Source organism: Ooceraea biroi, chromosome 7, assembly GCF_003672135.1.
Source record: "Ooceraea biroi isolate clonal line C1 chromosome 7, Obir_v5.4, whole genome shotgun sequence".
Classification (NCBI taxonomy): Eukaryota; Metazoa; Arthropoda; class Insecta; order Hymenoptera; family Formicidae; genus Ooceraea; species Ooceraea biroi.
The window spans coordinates 4,710,604-4,731,917 of NC_039512.1; the positions used below are offsets into that span (position 1 = coordinate 4,710,604).

The 21,314-nt window shown below is 42.2% G+C and overlaps 1 protein-coding gene across 1 annotated transcript in view; it reads right to left on the reverse strand.

The window, feature by feature from the left end:
• Positions 1-2,081: 2,081 nt before the first annotated feature.
• Positions 2,082-21,314, reverse strand: part of LOC105277524 (transcription factor SUM-1) — a 31,542-nt gene continuing 12,309 nt past the window's right edge. Inside the window, exons 4-5 of the mRNA XM_011335918.3 lie at positions 18,999-19,077; positions 2,082-5,836 (exon numbers count right to left, since the gene is read on the reverse strand). Coding sequence (XP_011334220.1) covers positions 5,706-5,836; positions 18,999-19,077 — 210 coding nt within the window. The 3' untranslated portion in view covers positions 2,082-5,705. The remainder of the gene's footprint in view (positions 5,837-18,998; positions 19,078-21,314) is intronic.

Below are 21,314 nucleotides of genomic sequence, written 5' to 3' on the forward strand. Positions count from 1 at the left end.
TAAAAATACCATTTTTCCTTCTCTCTTAAAAATCGCAAAACTTAACGTCAAGACGTATTTCGCAAATGATTGCACACGAAATAGCGATGTAATTTCGTATTCTGTCTGACGGTTACCTATACTACCTTTTTATCGATTAAACTTGTCCACTCTCGTACACAACATACATATGTAACAAGTCTCCCTCAAAATTTGCGCTTTATTTATTTTCGATTATTTATTTCATTATGAATAATTTGTAGCATCGAGAAAAACTGCCTACATTTGGCAATGCAAAAATATTAGTCTCTAATTCAATTCGCATCTTTACTTAGTTTATAATTTTGGAGGATTCTCAAAACGATTCAATTCGATTTGCCGTAACAGATAAAAAAATAAAAATTAAATATTGTTTGTATCATGCTTACCTCCGCGATCCTGAGCCTATTGATGCCTGTATGTGAGCCTTATGTAAGCCTTTGTACTGTGCGTTGCTCAGCGATCTTCCACACAAACTGATACTCCTCCAGGCTTCTTACATCGAGGAGAGGCTTTCAATATGTGACGTAACATTGGTTCTTCACGGTGGGTGACGGTGAAGTGTGCACTTGTTTCCTGAAGACGGCAAACGAAGGGATCCTCGAAATATCGAAGTTGCCGAGTAGCCTAAAGGGCTACGCGCTGTAGGGGGTCAACAGATGTTACGCCGAAGTTCAAACGAGGATCTCATATGTCATGTGTCGCAACATACGTTAGCTCAACTACCTGCATATTTGATGCAGCATTAGAATACAGCACACTGCACGGTATTGGGAGATTCTGCTTCTTTGAAGTTAAAAAATTGTAAAAATAAAATGGCTGTCGTAACCTGACGTCATTATCGATAATTATAATAGATAGCAGAATTGTAGTAATTATCTCAATTTTGATAATTTCCATCTTGTCAATTTAGTAGATGACTGAGAAAAGAAGACTAAACTTTACGCATACATTTATTTTACATATTTACATCAAGTTTGCAAATTTTTAAACTGATATGTCTCTCGCGACCTGACGTCATCATTGATAATTAATAGCAGAGTTCGAATAATTATCACAATTTTAATAATTTCCATCTTTCCGATTTAGTAGATAGCATAAAAAAAATCTTTGAGATCAATTCTAGTCGCAAAAACGTATATTTTCATAAATACTTATCGAAATTTATAATCGAAAGACATATCTGCCAAACGCTCTTAATTGCTGCTTAATTTTAATAGTAGCCTTCCAAGCGCGCCGGTAACAAAGTAGCGAGTTCCGGAAGAAAGGACCGAGATCAAATAAATGCTCGACACACAAATTGCTGCGATGCCGGACGTTCTGTTGGCGTTCAAAGGATTAAATAAGTAATTACACGTTCGTCATTCTGTATCACGAGAGAACGGACATTTATCGCGAGAGAGAGAGAGAGAGAGAGAGAGAGAGAGAGAGAGAGAGAGAGAGAGAGAAACACGTCTCTCGCGCGTGCACGAGCATGCTGGTCGTGTTCCGATGCTTTACGAGGGTGAGCATCTGGAAAATGCTTTCCGTCGTATTAAACGCATGGCAAAAGCTTCCGTGCGCGATTACTCGGCCAGAGGGAAGAGGCGGGTAGGAAGCGCTTTGAAATTCGACGCGGATCTGCATCGGGAAATATATGCGTGTCAAAGAAACAACCATGCGAACAAACAGTCACGACCGGCCAACCGAGGCTGGACAACGTACTGGGTGACAGTCCAGAGGAAGATAATCCCGAATTTGTCGGAGTTCCGGTTCCGACGAATGGCCGGGTGTCAGAGCGATACTATAACATAATCCATGATTCCCAGTGATTAATTGTAGTTGAGCAATGCAGACGTGAGTTTGCTTGGTTATAATGTTTTAATAATTTGTAAAACAAATTGCTGTATCCAAGATGCAGCTAAATAATTGACATAAATGTATTAGTATTTTTGTTTTTAGATTACGTAAAATAGACGCCTTTATTCTTTCAGTCAGTGTTCTGCGTTTAAATAGATTAATATTCTATTTTATTCATATTTTTATTTATGCTTTCAATAATTATTTTCATCCCTTTTTCTTCCTTTTTTTGGCAATATTTGCACAGTACAATACTTCATTCCTTTCATTCTAGACACTTCATTCCAGACATGGAAATAGTATAAAACTACAATCGAAATGGACGAACTGTATTTGCAACATCGTCAAGCCATGTATAGCGGATACGTGGCCGGTTTGCAGTCAGGATCATTCACACTTCACGCACGCGAAGCAACTGGAACAAACAGCATCAGCGTTGCACCAACTGGATTACTCCCGCATTGTGGCCACGGGACATGCCGAAGCGATGAAATCCGTATCGTAAACGCTAACCGACACTCATTCACGCCATCTTTCCCATTTCGCAATCCGCGCGATCCAATCCAGCGTTGAATGCGATCGAGCGTAAACACGCAAACATAGCGAATTTTGCATTTATCACGTTATTTTTTTCCGCGTTATTTGTTCCTCTTCCTCCTCGCTTTGTTTTATACAATCGCAGAAATTGTGTAAATTGCTGATTGCTGTGTAAAATAATCATGCGTTCCAGAGAAGTATAAATTAAGCTAAACGAATTATTACTAATCTGTACAGAAAATGCAAAAGCACCCTATCGTACGAAGGTGCCTCAAAAAGGAATATCCTTTCTCGTCTGCATCGTATGCCTCGCTGCGTCTTTTGTGTCTCCACAAGTGCAGCTTTTAACAGGGCTCGGCGAAAGCTCGGAATAATGAAGCGCTTCGCGGCTCCGCGTGAACCCCATTCGGCCTCGGGTCTATAAAAGGGGGATCACGCGGCGTCTTCTAGGGGTGTCTCACAAATCGCTGAGAGCGACATCGGCATCGGGCAATGATCCGTCGCGGCAAAACACCCGTGATGTATATATATGACGGTACTTACGAGATATGGGAAAAACAGAGCGGCCGGAATCCCCATAAGAATCCCTGATTCTAAATTTGCCGTTAATAGCGCGACGTGACGGATGGGCGCAGATGCATTCGACGTGCTCCGTAGGACCGTGTCCTGTTTTGAAAACGTGCCGATATCCCGGAGGGCAAATGGAGCTCTGCGACACGACACTGTGACAAGCTCTCGGGGTTTGCCGCCCCCGGAGTGTATGTCCGGTCTCACCCCTCCCCCACTTTCCTTCCACCTCCCCCCCCGAAATTCCAATGCTCCGATTTCCCGTGTCGCTCTCATGAGTGGCGAGATTCCCCGTGTGTCTCCCATAAATCGACGGCAATTTCGGCTGTCCTTAGTGACACGATCATCGGCTTGGCCGGTCAAACAGGATGCTAAGCGATGGATCGTGTGAATGAAAGCGATACGAATATGCAGAAAGCGGAAGTATCCGATTTCGACGCAATCCACGAGACTTTCCTACGTAATTAATTCTTTTTTTTAATCTCTGTTTCGTATCTGATAAGCGTGGTTACTTGTGATCAATATCATTGAGAATGATTGGATGATTATTATTATAATAATTTATTGAAACTGAATCGAAGGAAATTTGAGGGTTCACGGAGTGTAATGCAAATGTCTGTTCATACAGCTTTTCGCGAAGTAGCGTGCATCGAAAGGGGCCATTTTTAACGGCACTTAAAGCACTCGAGATTTCCGTTTTAGTAAGAATGTGACAGGAAGTGACACTTCGAGTGGAAGCGACAGCTGACATCTTATTTCGTTTTCCTCGGATGGCGGAGTCCGAAATGACGCCCGCGCCGTAAAGACGCGGGCACAGTGGTTTCCAACAATCTTTTTCGCGTCTCTTTAACTGGTTCTGCGCGAATTCTATGGTATATTCATGCGCATACATTCCTCCCGTTGAAATCCTCGCTTCCGGACCGATCACTTAGGAATCACGGAGATTTGATGGATGATTTGAAGAATGGCTGAAAGATCAATGTGTGGATGGTCGGACACGCGTTAAACGTTTACAAACGATACGCCATCAATCACATATGACGAGCACGTAGCCGCTAAGACGTAGCGCTAAAATATGTGGTTCTTAATAGCACGGTGTTGGTTAGCCGGCTGATTAATTATCCACTGTCTGATAAATGGCTCTCGACTACCTCTATCCGACGAGAGCTCGTTAAAGGGAATGCGGAGAGGAGCATGCAGGCTACTGAAAATCTAGTGCAAGCGCGAACACCGTCGAAAATGTCGGATGAAGAGAACATCTGTGCTTTCCCGTTGTTCCTCTTTATTGTTTCATTATTCCACATATTTACACTCTGTGTGTGTGTGTGTGTGTGTGTGTGTGTGTGTGTGTGTGTGTCGCGGTATTGACAAAGCTCGTTCACGTATTACATGTTCGATATGCTGGCTCGTAGGCACATGAAAAGTTCGACGATTTGTTCCGAAGAAATTGTTGAGCACGTCGAGACGCAAATATCTCACATGAAACTTTCATAAGGCAGCATAAGGATCCTTTGACGCATCGAGAATTGAGCTCATAATTTTAAACATGAAATGCAAAACGATGTAGACGCGACGAAACGATCTTGGATATGGATAATTAGGAGCCGCTATTCGTTCAAAGAAAGAGGGAAAGAGCATCATGTTACTATTATAGAAACGAAAAAAGAAAATTTAGTATTTCTTTTTAGTATTTCTGAGAATGAGTACAGTAAATCTCGATTGCGCGTTGCAAAACATTAAGAGATAAAAAATACTTTTGCATCTACATTGTTGTGCATTTTGTTAGGAAAAGCCAAACGAATCTCGAAGATTATTCTTTTAAAAGTCCATATTGGCGATATTAATATCATATATTTGCTTACTTCAAGTACCTAAAATTAAAATAATTGTAAAATCGCAACACTAATGACTTTAGGAAACGTTTACTTCGTTATGAATCTTCATCTTTTCTCACCCTTTCGCGTATTTATTATATCTTAAGTTAATATCTTAAGTTATGTTCGCAAAGGCTAAAATTAGCTTTTAAAATATTTTCCTTTGGTATCGATAAAATATTTGACTACCTCATGGCACTTTCAATATGTCGCATAGACTTATTGACAACAATCGAAAATCTATAACGTATATCTGCCTGTCGAATATCCGGGACTCATTAATCGCTCGCATTGTCCATAATTCCTGCTTCGATAAAATTCGTGCGAATATGTTTCTCATACCCATTAGAATACACGGTGTTCGAGAAATCATGCATTGTTTTTCAATAAAGTATTCTTTAGACCAATTTAAATCATCTTGTTTTATCATTTTTCTTAACTGCGGACATCATTTCTCAAAACTCTGTCACCGATTCTAAATGATTGAGCTGAAATATATATCCTTTTAGCAAGAATATTGAAAAAATTAATTATGATGATAGGATTTATTTGAAAATAAAATTTCTACCTCCATTTGTTGAAAATTTGCTTTAATTTGTTTCAAAATTCTTGATTCTACATAATATTATGTATAATTATATTGAGACAGTCGTTATTATTTATTCTCCGCTTCGTAAATGACTCAAAATAAGCTTTTCACGATTTCTAGAACACACTGTATGTGCAATACAGCCGGATTACGATAGAAAAGATAGCCAGGTTTTCGGCTGCATCCACGTATTCATTTGAAATATTGAGTGACACATATCGCTGTCGTAACAGCTGAAAGAAAAGGTTGATCCGAGGGGATAATTCCGGTACTATACAGACTCAGTGATGCGACGAATAATGACCCTCGGGCGACGGTTGTAACGGCCCATTAATGCTCTGCACGATCATACTAAGGCAATCCAAGCTGCTCCCGTTATTTTGCGAAGATAACGCCTCGGCTTGCTCGAAACCTGAAATATAAAAGGATACAAGCAAGATTAGTATACCGATCAAAAAGAGATCACATTTCACGCTTTTGTTAAATTCTGTGTAGGTTCCCGCGCTATGTATCTCCGTTCGTGTAGTGCAAATGAAAATTCCGATTCGACAGAGTTAAATTTCATTTTCGCGCTGCTTGGCGCGCAAAAGAACCATCACGCTTTCTAAAGCGAATTGCGAGTCTTGCAAAGCGCAAATGCAACGTGCACACTGTATGCGAAATACAAACTACGTTTAAGCGAACTCCACTCTTTGACCGTCGGCGTGTATATCTAACTACGGATGAATTGCGAGCGCTTCTCGAGCAGGAGCGGCGGGGTCGGCTTCTTTCTTCCACTTTTCGTTGTCCTTCGCCGCGAAGAAAGCATTTGCATAAGTTATGTACTGCGACGTAAGGGCTTTGAAGCCGTTATTCTTGGCACCAACACGCACCTCCAACGTCCCGTCTTAAATTCGACTCGTATTTTTCAGACGTCCCTGTGAAACGTGCACAAATTCACGTGTCTACATTAATTACACTTTCACGAATGTCTACGATATTTTCTTTCACGAATTCTTTTTGTGCGCAGGATTCCGAAAATATAAGACGTATCAGAAAATCAAATGTAAAGTTTACATGAGCTGTCTACTTGAATTCTATATACTATAATGATAAAAATGTAATGTACCGTACCAACGATTAATTTCTCATAAATATTGCGAAAGCTTCTCTAACTCGACAACCGCAATCTCCATAAAATTAGAAAGAATGCAGAAACGCGATGGCCATAAATATTCATGGGCCTAAAGATGCTAAGGTGATGAGAATATGCTAAGAGGACCGCATACAGTTCGCTTAGCCTCTGATGATATGGAAATGGTGAAAATCCAAATAAAAGTGATAATAGTGTTGAAAATATCATGTTCGTGAAGCTCACGAACATGATATTTTAGCAGAATTATGTACACAAAAGCGTTAAATATTGACCTCATTTAAACATTAAATTGCCTTGAGAAGAAAGATCGATTTCTCGTGGTTCAGAAACGTTTCCTGAGCAAAATCATAAAAATTGATATACAATAAGTAGTCTGTTTCTTAAGGACATAAAGCTGCGAGGTCTTAATTACGCCACTTCGGCCAACTGATTCCTATGTGTGTCATTAAAATGGGTTGCACTTTGCCCACGTGGGACAATTTCGGGCGCGAAGGTCTAATGTACACGATGGGGGCTGTCTTTTGGGGGAAAAAAGAAGCTCGGGTGTAGCAATGCTGCGACGAGGGAGTGCACTTAGACTGTCTTGTTCCTGGAGGTTCGCAGTTACCGATGCGTCTCTCGCTAATGAGGACGAATCAAAGCTTCGTTGTGTCGTTGGAGGAGGTCCGCGCGCAGAGATTCAGCAGATCGTCTAGGACACGTCTTTGAAGATGGAAACGCAATTAAGTCGTCTCAATTTACTCACTGTCCTAAGCATCCGGTGTCCCAAATGGATTGCGACTTCTTCGAGGGCTTCGCCGTACGCAAGATTGATTGGCTCGTCGATTACGTGACTGTCGAAAGAGTCATTTATGGTTCTCGCAGCGAGATCTCGCAATTGCTCGCACGTTTTGGTAATTGAGATGCAATAATAGTAGTAGAGTAATTATCTGATTGATAGTTTTAATACGTTGGAAAATATTGCGGTTTTGGAATTATGTGAGTTAGTAATTACGACATAGTCATTTATATTAATTAATATAATACTGAAATGACGCTTCATTCAAATGAGTAATTATGGCTTTCACAATGCTCATGATGGTGGAATTCACGATTTATTCACGGCAGCTGAAAAGCCGATGAACTTAACAGATGTTGTACAATACTCCGGAATCACTGCTGATTCCCTAGTGTAAACTAATCGGAATTGTGCTTACTAAATTATGTGCGCGTATCACGAAATTATGCCTGCTTCACTTACTCGTAAACTAATGCATAGGTAATAACAGGCTCTTGTTGTGGGATTCGATTTAAGTCTAATATGTGTTATTTAATAGTAAACCAATCCCATCGAAATTCTCTTGTGTCCGATCAATAAATCAATAGCAGTTATAGCAGCACGAATAGCTAATCAATTGCCGAAATTAACATACTTTAATGGTATATTGATTAGGTGTAAATTGATAAAATTTATATTCAAATTTTTGCAATTTATTGAAAATCTGTATTGACATTCGTCAAATTATCTCCACATTTAATAATTAATCGAAAATGTCAAATGAAATTTTGATTTTACAATAGCAAGTCATCTACAAATTAAACGCCTCGATAATACTATACAAAATATCACTAGAATTATGAATTCAACATTCAAATTATCATAAAATATAATTATAAATTATAATAGCTGAAATAGCCATGCTGTGGCGTATATTATATCATTCCTAGAATAATTAATACAACGCTATGTCATTTATTGTTAATAACACGAATTTCCTACAACAATATATTTCAATAAAGCACATCGAGAAATGGTCCGCATTATGCATATTAAACAACATAATCCACAAGCACGCAAACGCATATTCAATCCGTTCCTCCATCGACGCTGAGAGGAATAACGTTTTCCGGCTACATTAGCGAATTCTTGGTGCACAGAGCGGAGTATGTACCTTGGCTGCAGTTTCGTCCGCGTTTAAATTCGCGTTCCGCCGAGCTGAGGACTCTGTGGCGACGATGCGTCATACTAATGTACCGTGGCAATATATGGCACTCCGGTGTGCCCGGTGGCTTAAATTTTCTTATCCTCCTCTGACGAGAGGATATTTTTCGAGATAGCTTCTCGCACGTGTACTCACCGCTCCGCGCCGAGCAGTGGTATTCTTTAGGTCGGATCTGTAGTAAATTATGTAGTAAATTACTATTATTCGAAGTTATTCAGTGTCTTTCGTAACCGTTAAATAAATTGATAAATAAGAAAGCAAAAATCTGCGGTATCTCTCATCGAGTGGCAAAGAACTGATTGTGTTCTCTAGATTGAGAACTATGGAAATCCAATTTATTTTTTGGAGTTATTGTTTGAGAACGTCAATAATTCTGTCAATCTGATTCTTTCATATACACACGAATATTAAGCGGATACACAGACATGTTTGAAGCGACCGATACGGCAGATGCGCGTCTTAACTGTCTGTCTATAAGCATCAGTCGTTAATTACCTTTGGAGCGATTGAAGCAATTTAGGGGAGTATTTACGCACGCGCGCAACCCCGATGTGTGTTCCTTCGACGAGACGTCTGAGCATCAAACCCAAAGTAAATTCCTGGCACTTTGCGTTACCCTCGCGTTCGTTCAAAATCAAATGACATGTACGCAAAGGAAACACATTAGGGAGACGCAGCGTCGTTGCTTTCACGCGATACATAGCGCGCCTTTAGGAGTATCAACATACTGCAAGGAGCACCTAACGAATATGTGAACCGCGGTGATCAGAGTCGCGATGATCAAAAGAGCAATAATTCGCCAAGGATAAACAATATACCCATTGCATGGCACGCCAAGAACGACGTTCGAGAATCTCTTCCAAAGATTTTCAAGCGTAACAATCATCAAACGCGACATTCAAACTATTCTACCCCCATATTTTCCTTTCACTTTTATCGGCTTCCGTGTTCGCTTGCGAATCCGAAGACGAACCAGCACAGTTTTTCGGTCTCGCGGAGCGGTTTGCGGGGCAAAGAGGCAGTTGTTTTCGAATAACGTGGAGTGCTGCTGTTAAATGGGACATAACGGCGGCGCATCAATTAAAATAATCAGGCTTCGCGCTAGTGGGACACGCTTCGGTGAAGTCGCTTGGCACTTGGCGTTACTCGCTGGTATAGATAGGATTCGCACGCGCGAGACGCGTCCAGCGCGATCATGAATTATGGCTCTCGAAGTCTTTGCTGCGTCTTTGCTATGTCTTTGCTGCGTCTGACCATTTCCGATATCTTCGCGTTTTCCTAACCAAAGGAAAGTGCGAGAAGCAGTCTATGATTTATCGGCGGCATTGGATGACGGTCGCACGCGTGAATGCATCTGTCTTGATTAGGATAGATCAGCGAATTCGCTGCTTACGTAATCGAGCGCTCGCACTTTACGCTCGCTCGATCAGCACGCTGAGGCGTGACGGCAGCGTAATCGCTCGCTCGACGTGTGTTCGCTCTCGGTTCACTCTAATTGACGACTTTGTTTCATGGAACGTTGAATCTAATAAAGCCGATGGAAATAGTCTGAACGTCTTCGAAACGCTCGGAGCGTCCTGGTAGACGGTATCGTTTATGAAATAAATACGAGGGAAATGAGCGAAATGTCATTTAGAGCCTCGGACTCGTGTCCATATATTTTCTGCATTTAACGTTACGTGTCATAGAAGACTGATTTTCTAACCAAAATAATATGACGTATGTTTTGAATAAAATTACTAACTAATTTTCCTCCTCCGATGAGAGAGAGAAACATCTGTTTGAGTAGTTGGTGCTCTGAGAGCATTTGGAATTAATATCGTTAATAAAGAAATTAATAATATTAGACACACAAAATAAGAAGAGAATACTCTAAAGAGACACAAAATATAGTATATAAGCATATTAATAAATATAAATAACAGTGAGCTAAAGAATATAAAATAATTATAAAATAAAGACAAATTTTTGCAGCATAATGATATTACCTATACCTACTAAAAAATCGTCGTTATTCGAAAGGGTAAATTCAGAACGCGCGGCAAAGCATATGACGCGCGAGACGCATGCAACCTCCGACATATTCCCCGCGTTTGCCAATAGTCCGGTATTCATTAACGCTAATTAATCCGGAGTTATTTTAATGAACAGTCGCGTCGCGACGCCGCGTCACGGCTTTAACGTCGCATTGTTATCGGGCTCGTTTTTCGTTTAGCTCTCGCAGCGACGAACGCCGTCCGCCGACATTTCGTCTCGCGATTCATCACGCGGACGTATGAACGATCACGAGGGTGTCTACTGCGTGTCCTCTCGCAGAAGCTTCAGCAACCGATATTAATTATCCCGTCGACAGCTCCAGGCGCTTTACGCCCGGCATGACGGGCGCTGAAAAGATTTCAGCCTCGCTCATTCCAGCCGCATAATTAAATCGGGAAAATCAAGCCCACCACGCGTCCACCTCCTCGGCCATTAAACTAAATCCGCTCTTGAGGGCTCGTGTAAACAATTTTCATCGTTATGAACGGAAACACCATAAATCCCGGCGAGGTCAGAGCAGCTACAAGCGCAGCGCATGGAGTTTCCAAATTTCGAAGCGTGCATAACAATATTCATAAGGTTTAAGCTTCTGCAAACTTGGAGAACCATTCTTTTATATGTATATTTGTAATCTTATTTGTAATAAATCATTAATGCTGCATTACATATCTATCTACTCCAACGTAAGACTTCCAAATGACAGGAATTCAAGATGGGAGTTCCAGATGCTGGCCAGCTTCCTTATTCCGTGACGTTCTTATCGAGTAAGCACGCGCACATCAGGCAAACGTACGCGACGTCTGATCCGGACTTGGCCAGGCTCCACAAACTATATTATCGGTGTACAGTAGCAAGAGAGGCACTTCATACAGGGTGAGGCACCTAAAACAGGCCACCTGAATATCTCGGCTGTTATTGGTGATAGAAAAAAATATGTCAGACCAAACTTGCATGGTTTCGAGGGACACATAATTTGTTCTAAATAATTTTTTATTAGGTGAACGCGTAGAGGTCATATGAAGATCAACTTCGTTTTTTTAAATGGTATGATATGTTTTTTTACGTACCATCTAGTAGAGCGTTTGAAGATGCGCACATTGATCTACGGGTCAAAATCATTCAAGGTCACTGAAGGCTAAAATTTCTAAGTGCTAGAACTTTTTCATTTCTGAGTTTACGGCATTTTCAATAGCAGAGAACTCTAGGCAATATAAAAAATAATGATATCATCGACTCAGAACTCCTCTGAGAAGAAAAAATTTTAAACTCGAGAACTTTTTCATTTCTGAATTTATGGTATTTTTAATAGCAGAGAACTCTAGGCAATATAAAAAATAATGATAACAACAACTCAGAACTTCGCGGAAAAAGAAAAAATTTCTAAGGGCTAGAACTTTTTCATTTCTGAGTTTACAGTATTTTTAATAGCAGTGAACTCTAGGCAATATAAAGTAAATTATTTTCCCTTGCAGTTGGCCTTCAGTGACCTGGAATGATTTTGACCCGTAGATCAATGTGCGCATCTTCAAACCCTCTACTAGATGGTACGTAAAAAAACATATCATACCATTTAAAAAAACGTTGACATTCATATGACCTCTACGCGTCCACCTAATAAAAAACTATTTAGAACAAATTATGTGTCCCTCGAAACCATGCAAGTTTGGTCTGACACATTTTTTTCCATCACCAATAACAGCCGAGATATTCAGGTGGCCTGTTTTAGGTGCCTCACCCTGTATATATTCATTCCTGCGTATACCACCCTTCCGTGTATCGCGAGCGAGTGGACCCACCGCTTCGCGTAACGCTTCGCCCTCATCATCCTCGCATCGCCCACGACGCCATCGCGCGCAAATGAAGCTTGCTTTGGAACTGATCCATGATACTTGTCCGTAGCGTGTACGTCGTCAGTTTCTTGGCAGCGCGAGGGCTTCACAAGGATTCGAAAAAGAGCGCGTGCGACTGCGAGCGATAAGCTGCAGACGACTCGAATTGCAAGCTATGATCCTCGAAGCTAATGAACTGAAGCGGGTGAACAGCAGAGGAAGCGATGCACTGCGAATCGTAAAGCACTATTGAAGCGTGAACTATGAACAATGAAGCTAGATGAGCTACGAAAGGTGAATGGCGAAGCATACCAAGTGCGCGCGCAAACAGCCGTAAGTTATGATCTCTTTTGATTGAAAATTGATCGCTCATCATTTTTCTAGCGTGGTAGATAGAGTCGCTCGATGTAGACGTAGATTTAATAAAAAGCACTCGGAGAGGTTTGAAGAGAAGTAATCAAAATTTCCTCTACTGTATAATGTGGCTTCCGTTACTAAAGAAAATCAAGAGATCAACTGTATTAGTTGCGAAACTGTGATTCATGTTAACTCTCGCAACGCTAAATAAAATTAAGTGAGCTAATAAATAAACTGAGTGAAATTCTGAGTTTTCGCTGTTTATTACGTTTACAAATATCATGACTTCAAGAAGAGTCAATGAAACAATCTCGCGCATCGTCGCTGTTCGTTAACGTTGAAAACGTGACAAACGAAATTCTTCGAAGAGCGTAAATAAATAACGCGACGAGTCATTCGTTTGATACGGACTTCTGACACGAGTGTAACGTACGCATCAGCTCCTTCGCAGACTTGCAGAAGAACTTGATCGAAGGAGAATGTATCTTCTCGCGAGCTATAAAGGCGACACGTGCAGGTGACACGAGTTGGCGCGTCAGACGCTTTCGCGTACTCAAAGTAACCATATCGTGACAACTTGTCGGCAATGATACATTTCTGCTACCATGCAGATAGACGCCGGAAACCAAACGGGAAAACCGCAAGAAGCCGCCCAGTACAATTACAGAATCATTCTTGGGTTCCACAACTTTTTCTATTCGAAGCTAAAACCGCTCAGTAATTTTACATTAATTCTACAGCTAAAAAGTTTTATAATGTTTTTATTAATGTTGGAAACTGAAGAGAGAAAATTGAGCAATTTTCCACGCTAAAGCAAACGAGACTCTTCCGGAAACGTGAGATCGATGTGAACCTTCCTCGCGACATTGCTATGCAACATGTGAAATTCGCAAGGCGTAAGATGGGCCTAAATCGGCCGATTGCGATAGTGACTTTTGACGAATGTCGCTGCTCGATGCGCTGCGTGCATCGTAACTTGCTCGCGTGCACACACGCAGCACGCACACACGCGCACCGCAGCGCTCATCTATTTTCAGAATGTAGGCCAATTAATCCCGTCGCATTTTCGGCACGAGGGAAAAACGAAAACATTACAAGTGTCCCACGGAAATAGCTGCACGGATAAATGTCCAAGTACCGGTCTCTCTGTCTCTCTCTCTCTCTCTCTCTCTCTCTCTCCTCTTCTCCCTCCTTTTTGGGTTCTGTCTGCGTAACGCGTAAGTCGCGAAAATGCAATAATTTAATAGAGAACATACGTAAGAGTCCGTTAGTTGTTTCGACGTGTTGTTACTCTAAGAGTCAGTTGTGTATGTGGTCACGCATATGCGTACGCACACGGAAGATTTCACCCACGCATCACATTTCAATCGTATATTTTTGATTAGATCTAAACGGAGTTTTGCTCCCCCTCCCGCGGATGTTCTTCATAGGATGACATATTTTCCTGTGACCTCCTAATTTACGACGCTGGATCGGACGTTAATTTAACGGATGTTATCTAGTTTGAAGAAAGTTCGCGTGAAATCAGCCATAAAAGTTATCAACCAACTCATTAAGCAGCATTAAGTACAGGCAGAAGTGCATCAAGAGACTCTTGATCACGATGACGATGGCCTTAATGGCGTTTTACATGAGCAACCTTCAGCATTTACGAGCGGATAAACGACACGCGTAAAATGAAAGTGCTCTTACGGAGAAGTGTTGAGAAACATAGCATAATCCAACGAGGAATAAATTTATTAACGCTTGATGACGGATATGGGCAAGAGATATCATCGCGGTGGTATTTAATAACTCAAATTAAAAGGATTAGGAAGAGCACATTAAATTGATTGCAATTATAAATCGTATTCCTTTGCATTAAACGATAAACAGAAATAAATATTTCTAAAAAGTGATAAAAAGAAAAATTCACGTGATCTTTCCTATATAATAAATTCCAAGTTTTATTAAATAAATTCTCGTTTCTTGTTATGTCTCCAGTTATTTGAGGAATATTAGACGAAACATGTCTCTAGAAAAATGCTTTTCAGCAAATGTCTCAAATAGTATCAAGCAGCCTTGGCAGCGGTATTGAATAAGCAAAATGTAGATCGATACATACGAAGTATATATAGGGCATTTAATCAAAAATTTTAATGTGATTGAAATCTAACGAGTAGTTTGATAAGCTTAAAGACTGTGAAACCTAAGCTGCGCAAGAAAACTATGATTCTGTAATGAAGCGAGTCTGATGTACGAAACCCATCGTTTATCGTTCATTTATCTTGGAGCTTGACATCGGTGCACTCTTCGAAGCATTACGACGCGCGGGTATTTACGGGCTGACGAAGTGTCGGGAGACATCTTGGGGGAAATCGATTGCGAAGATCTGCATTGACTGCGGTGGCATCGAGGCAAGCCTTCTTGGCGTGCGAGGGATCGAAATTGTGCAGGCGGTCGACCGGCAAATAGGGCCGCGCCCTCCAACGCGCGCTCCTGTCTACCGAATAATTTATCCCGAAACGCGTCGCGTGTCGTGTCGTCTTCGAAGCTGCGAGAAATGCTAGAGAGAGAGAGAGAGAGGGGAGAAAAAGTGGATGATAGTCAGGCAGCATGAGATGTGTTTACCGCAAACTTGGTCCTTAGTCGAGAAGTGAGAGAACCGTTGAAAAACGAGCGGCTGCAAGTTATTGACAGGGGGATTAATCTCGGCTCTATATTGCGCGCCGTGTGACTGATAAATGTCGAGAATAAATCGCGGCGAAAATGACAGATGAATATCGTGAATATGAATTTACCACGAGAAAGCCCCTTTCGATTATTTAATTTCTTGGCTGATTCGCAAGTGCGAAGCTGGAAATTTTTATGAAACATACATTCTATGCAAAGAAATATATGATAATGTATAGAAATATAGTAGAGAAATATAGCAAAGAAATATATTTAAATATACGTAGCGTTAAAGATATCATAAGATGCACATGTACATTATAATAAATTAAATAGACTGCATAATGCATATTATATAAACTCATTATATAAGACGATCAATATACGAGCCAAGATTAATCCTTTCACTATAATTAACAGGATGTTCCATTATGCTATAAAACAATTTTGCTTCAGTATCTCAATAAGATAAATCGCATATGAATTTGATGAGAATTTTTGCACGTCTCTTCTCCATCATGAAAAGTATTGCGAAGTTGAAAGAGTGGATATTTGGCACATACTCGTCAAAGTAGGCGTGAATTCGCATATCTGAAAAAGCCAAACCAAACAGCCGAACAATATATAACGGCGCACAGACTTTATTGCCTCTATTGTCTCCGTAGCGGATATCAAATATTCGCGCGATGTAATCGAATCCATTATTCGAGTATCTCTCATTGTACATCCGAATCCCTTTATGCTGCGATCATCTAGTCACTTTTCGCAATAATCACCGAAATGAAAACGTTTTCACTCGTTTTTCTCCCGTTAAACCGACGAATCGAAGATGGACATTCCTATTTTTCACAAAGCGTCGCTTTAGAGATTTACCATATATCGGCTTAATGCAGGTTATTGCCTCCGTAGCATCAAGGCTTGCTCACGGTATACGCTTTACTGGCGACATGAAAAGGGCGGACTGGCACCAGACGCGACAAAGCATTTTGAACCCTTTCACTTTCAGGGCACCGCGCAAAGTTTTAATAGAGTTTAAAGCGCGCGAGCGTTTTAAGCCGGAATGAAGTTTTTTCAAAACCAAACAGGAGGATCCGGACAGTCGACTGACAAACGTAATTCCACCTTGCTTCAACGAATCTGCTCGTCTCTATGAACAATTGACTGCCAATAAAACGATGTGGAGTCATCAACTCTGTGTCATCTTCTGATTAAAAAAATTCCACACAACGAACGCGCGCTTCGCCGATTGTGCCATTAATTAAGACAGACTTAAAACGCTTTTAGAATCATTCGCTTCAAGTTGATCAAGCGAGACAGTTTCCTCGATTTTTTCACGCAACAACTAAGAACGTGTCTGCTGCTTGCTTAAGAATTCGCAAATTGTCTCCTCCAATCTGCAGAAAAAAAGTTCACGATTTATTAGCATCGTGGCACTCTCCGGGCGAACAAGTGCGACACCCGGTTCCGTCGTATTTCATCTCGCATGTCGACTCTCTTCCACATCCGATGCCAATCCTCGGATGTCGTCTACATCCGAGGTGACGCCTCGCTGCGATCTCCCGGATTCCGTGCGCCAGCTCGCTCTGCTCTTTTAGCACAGCTTCGTCGCGGACGTCGCACGGGCGTCGGATAATTTCATCAGTTTCCACGTACAACCGAAGATTTTCGTAGGCGCGATACATCGCCGTTACGCGACGAGGGGAGGAAACGTTGCTCGCCGCAGAAGCGCGCACGGGTGGGCTATCTATAGCGGCGAGTGTAACCGAACGGCGACCGAGTGTCACTCAAGGGTGACAAAACTCATTAATACCGATCTGCTTAATGCCCCGTCTCGTGTCCGACATTAATCTACTTAAAAATACCAGCGGGGGGAAGCGCGGAGTGACCCACCATCTTAGGCCGAGCGTGTCGGCTTACTTTGTAAGATGTCCCTGTCCTCTTTCTATCTTTCTCCCGCTTTTTCCCTCTTTTTTTCTCTTTCTCTTTATCTGCTTCTCTTTATTTCTTGGGGACTCTCTCTCTTTCTCTTTTTCTCTCTCTCTCTCTCTCGAGCGACACGCACAAACGCGCGCTGATACGTACAAGGTTGCTCCGATACTGTTAATAATTTGCGTTCGCGAGGGAGGAACGGGCGCGTCTTCCCTTTTCCCATGTGGAAACTACTCGGGCAACTCCGACAACGATAAAGTGGCCCGGCGAGGAAACGGAAGTGACGGAAGTTTCGATCCCGGCTTCCAGTGCTTCCCGCGTTGCAGTTATCGCTCCTGTTTGCGCCCGCCGTTAAACTATTTTAGATGAGGCCGACCGATCGCGGCGAACACGGACGGCGATATTATTTTCGTATCTGACCTACCGCCGCCGGCAACATCTCCGATACCTTCGCACGATACGGGCTTATTGTTTTCACCTATAGGACGTTCCGGTAATTTTGCCTATCCTGGATAAACAAAATCATCAAGACCATTCGACAATAATGCTAAAACATGTTTTCATGATAAAATATACACCTTGAGAATTGTAATAACAGGAAAAACTCTGATTTTTACGTAGCTTTATACGGAAGTTTAAGGTTTAAATAACAAGCACAAGTTAAAAGACTTGCGACGAATTTAGCTTCTCGTTGAACGAGAGAGAAAGATGACTCCGACTTTGTCGCGCGATCTGTCGTTAAAAGCGCGAGCGCGGTGGTCCGGAGCACACTGTATGCATGTATCAAAAAGATAAGATGCACTTATCGTAAATACCGTCTATTTTTGCCCGACGCGCGCGAGAGACAACGAACATGAATCCAATCTTGCGGGCTCTCTCTTGAATCGCGCGCGGTCGCGAGCCACGGCCGTGACTCGCGATACTGATGCAGCCTTATGCGATGCAGATGTTGGTGATTTTTTGCGCGGACGAGAATTCGCGGGGCAGCACACGGGCACGCTAATCGCTGGGCGTTTCTTATGGCAAAAGAATACGCGCCGCAGAAGGATAGCAGACGCCCTTTCTTCTAACGGCCCTTCCGCGCCACATGTACGATAGCAGTACAATAGGACTTCTGCATCGTGCACAATAAAATTGTAATCGTAGTCTGGCGTGCACGTGAAGTTGTAACGACACGATTTAAGAACTGGACGAATTGAGCGGTTAGAAAATTGCGAGCGTTCTCCATAAATTTATTAACACCTTCGTCTTATTTGTAATGCTAATTTTAAAAAATGACTAATATCAGTAAATGTTAGTTTACGTTGTTTTTCACGATGTTGATTTAGACAAAGCAGCATAGGCTAATTTGTATAATTCTTATTTATAGTGTAGCTTCTCGTTAATATCATGATTGTTTTAAATAATCAAATGTGTTGCAAGCATAATTAGTACAATTAATGCGGCATATGTTAAGGAGATTATTGCCGCAGTAACTGCAGTTTCGTTGTCGTCTTTATTATGTAACTCTCGTTACGGTCGCTGAAAGACGCTTTGCATGGCGATCTGGGGGGGGGGGGGGATGAGCGCAGCCTCGGCGTTAAGTACTTTCCCCCGAGAGCCTAAATTTGTAAGCAACCGTACGCAGGGTGGAACGCGAGTAATACCACTCACCGTTAATTGGTTGAAACCTTGCCAAAGGATCCGAGAATTGCCGAAGTCTGTCCGTCACGTACTGCGGCGACTCTCCATTCTGTAAATAAGAGAACGAATGTAACCGCTCGAATAGAGCAAGAGAGAGAAAGAGAAGAAGAGAAAAAGAGAGAGAGAAGAGAAAGAGAGAAAGAGGGCTGTTCCGTGCACGAGGCGTTTCGCGACGCAAATGAAACAGGGCACGTCACGAGCGCATCATCCGCGAGGTCGGCCGAGCGTGCTCCGGAATAATGGATTCTCAATAGGCGGGGGATTAAGGGAGAGAGAGGATTCAAATTAAATCGACTAGCTATATCGCGCGCAAATACCTTCCGCGATAGAGTAAGGATCGATCGCGCTACCACGCTTCTCGTTTTCCGGCGAGATTTACTTGCCGCCGGATTTACTTGCGACCCTCACATTTCGCCTACGTCTCGTTTCGTTTCTCCACCCCCGATGTCTAAGCGCACGTTTGTTTTACGAGGATTCCACGGGAATGCCGAGAATACTCGCGATACTTGAATGTTGGAAAGGATGATGGAGAATGGACCGGCGTTTACGCTGCAGTCGTTTTCGGAGGGACGATCCAGCGGCGCATAAGTCGAGTCTTACTTTGTCGGGTCCCCGAGACAAAACAGAAATATGCTTTAACTTTCATTGTGCGCGTGCTAATAATATATGCACTCTTGTCTCAATGGCACTAATTCTGGAGAGTAACGTCACTTTGTACGGGAAATTAGAAGAAAGTGTCTCCGCGGTGCGCCTCTCCCTTGTCACATTTACATCCGAGCGGCAGAATTGTCCTCGCTTGCCTTTTGATGGTGGCTTCTGTTGCGCGGTTTAACGAGACAACGTGGATCACCGTCTGCGAACCACCGTGTCCAAATGCGCGCTCGGCTTGAACCAGCCAGAGAGCAGCTTGTTTATTGCGCTCGAATATTCTTTCCGAAATAACACAGCGAAGATTTATACTTTATGTCCAGACACTGTTGAACGCTTGTCAATTACGATTCAGGAAAACTTGCGAGCATTCGCCGTTAAATACCACAGATTAAAGTGGCGCGAACGAGTACGACGCGCCGTCATTCTCTCGTCAGAAGCAATCGAGTCCAATATTTATCGAGACACACTCCAAAGCCGTGAAGACATTGTCGGATACCCTTACTTTTCGTGAACGTTACTCGATGAAGATACGCGAATGAATATTCGATGAACAGAAGGAAAAAAAGAAATCGTAGAGACGGCAAAATACAGAATCGCGGGGGATGAAACTCGGGTCTTCTCGAAGTTACACAGAGATCACGGTATCGATCAACGTCTTTATATATTTACGTCTTATTTCAAAGGACCAGGACCATTCCGAAGGGATGTGCACATCCGGACCACCCCGACTTCGTGCCGTAGCGAATTAATCCGTGTCAAGTTACAGCCGCCAGGAATTCCGGTTGTGTTCGAGTGAGCCATTAACCTGGTCGGGCTTGAGTTTATCCCATGGTCGAGGACCATCCTGACGGTATTTGCGAGTGGAGCGCGACGACGATAGGTGGGAAGCAACGATGGGAGGAATCGCTGGAATTATCGTTACCCAATTTGCTTCCCCGTCGCCGCGCGGCCCGGACTCGAAGTTCGCGAAATTGGGTCAGCGCGAGCACACCGGACGGCCGGAAAGCGCATCGGAAAGCCGATGCGCAAATTGATAATCGAATGCGTTATACATTTATTCATTTGCTCCTTTGTTGTTTATTCTCATTGTGCACCACGCGCGGAGAACGATATTTAATATCGCTTCTGTCGAATTTAATTACTTTTGCTAAGAGCTCGCGCTCGAATTCTGTAAAATGAGTAACACGGTTACGTTTGTCATTACTGCTATTATGGATGATGTAAACTTGTTTTTCATGCATACATTCTTCGCGTTACAAGAGAAAGTTTAGCGGTGATTATTGTCCTTTGTAAAATATTCATCCTTTCGCAATAACTTTCGTCTCTTCGTAAGCAAAACGTGCTCGAAAGACAGTTAAAAGTGGAACACTGTAGTAATTAGAAAAGAGTCTCTCGTAGCTAATTGTAATTGTTAATAAGATACTTATGAAAGCTTATCACCGTCATATCATATGATATTTCGGCCACGTCCCAAAAGCGCAAAACGCTCCCTCCGTAAATAATGAGAGTACGGCATACCGAGCGGACTAGGGGTTGCTCTAACTTTGCCGTCTGAGTACTTCACTTACCGGAATATACGCCAGGAGAACCATATACAGAATGATTCACGACGGCATGGCATAAATTTAAGATCTA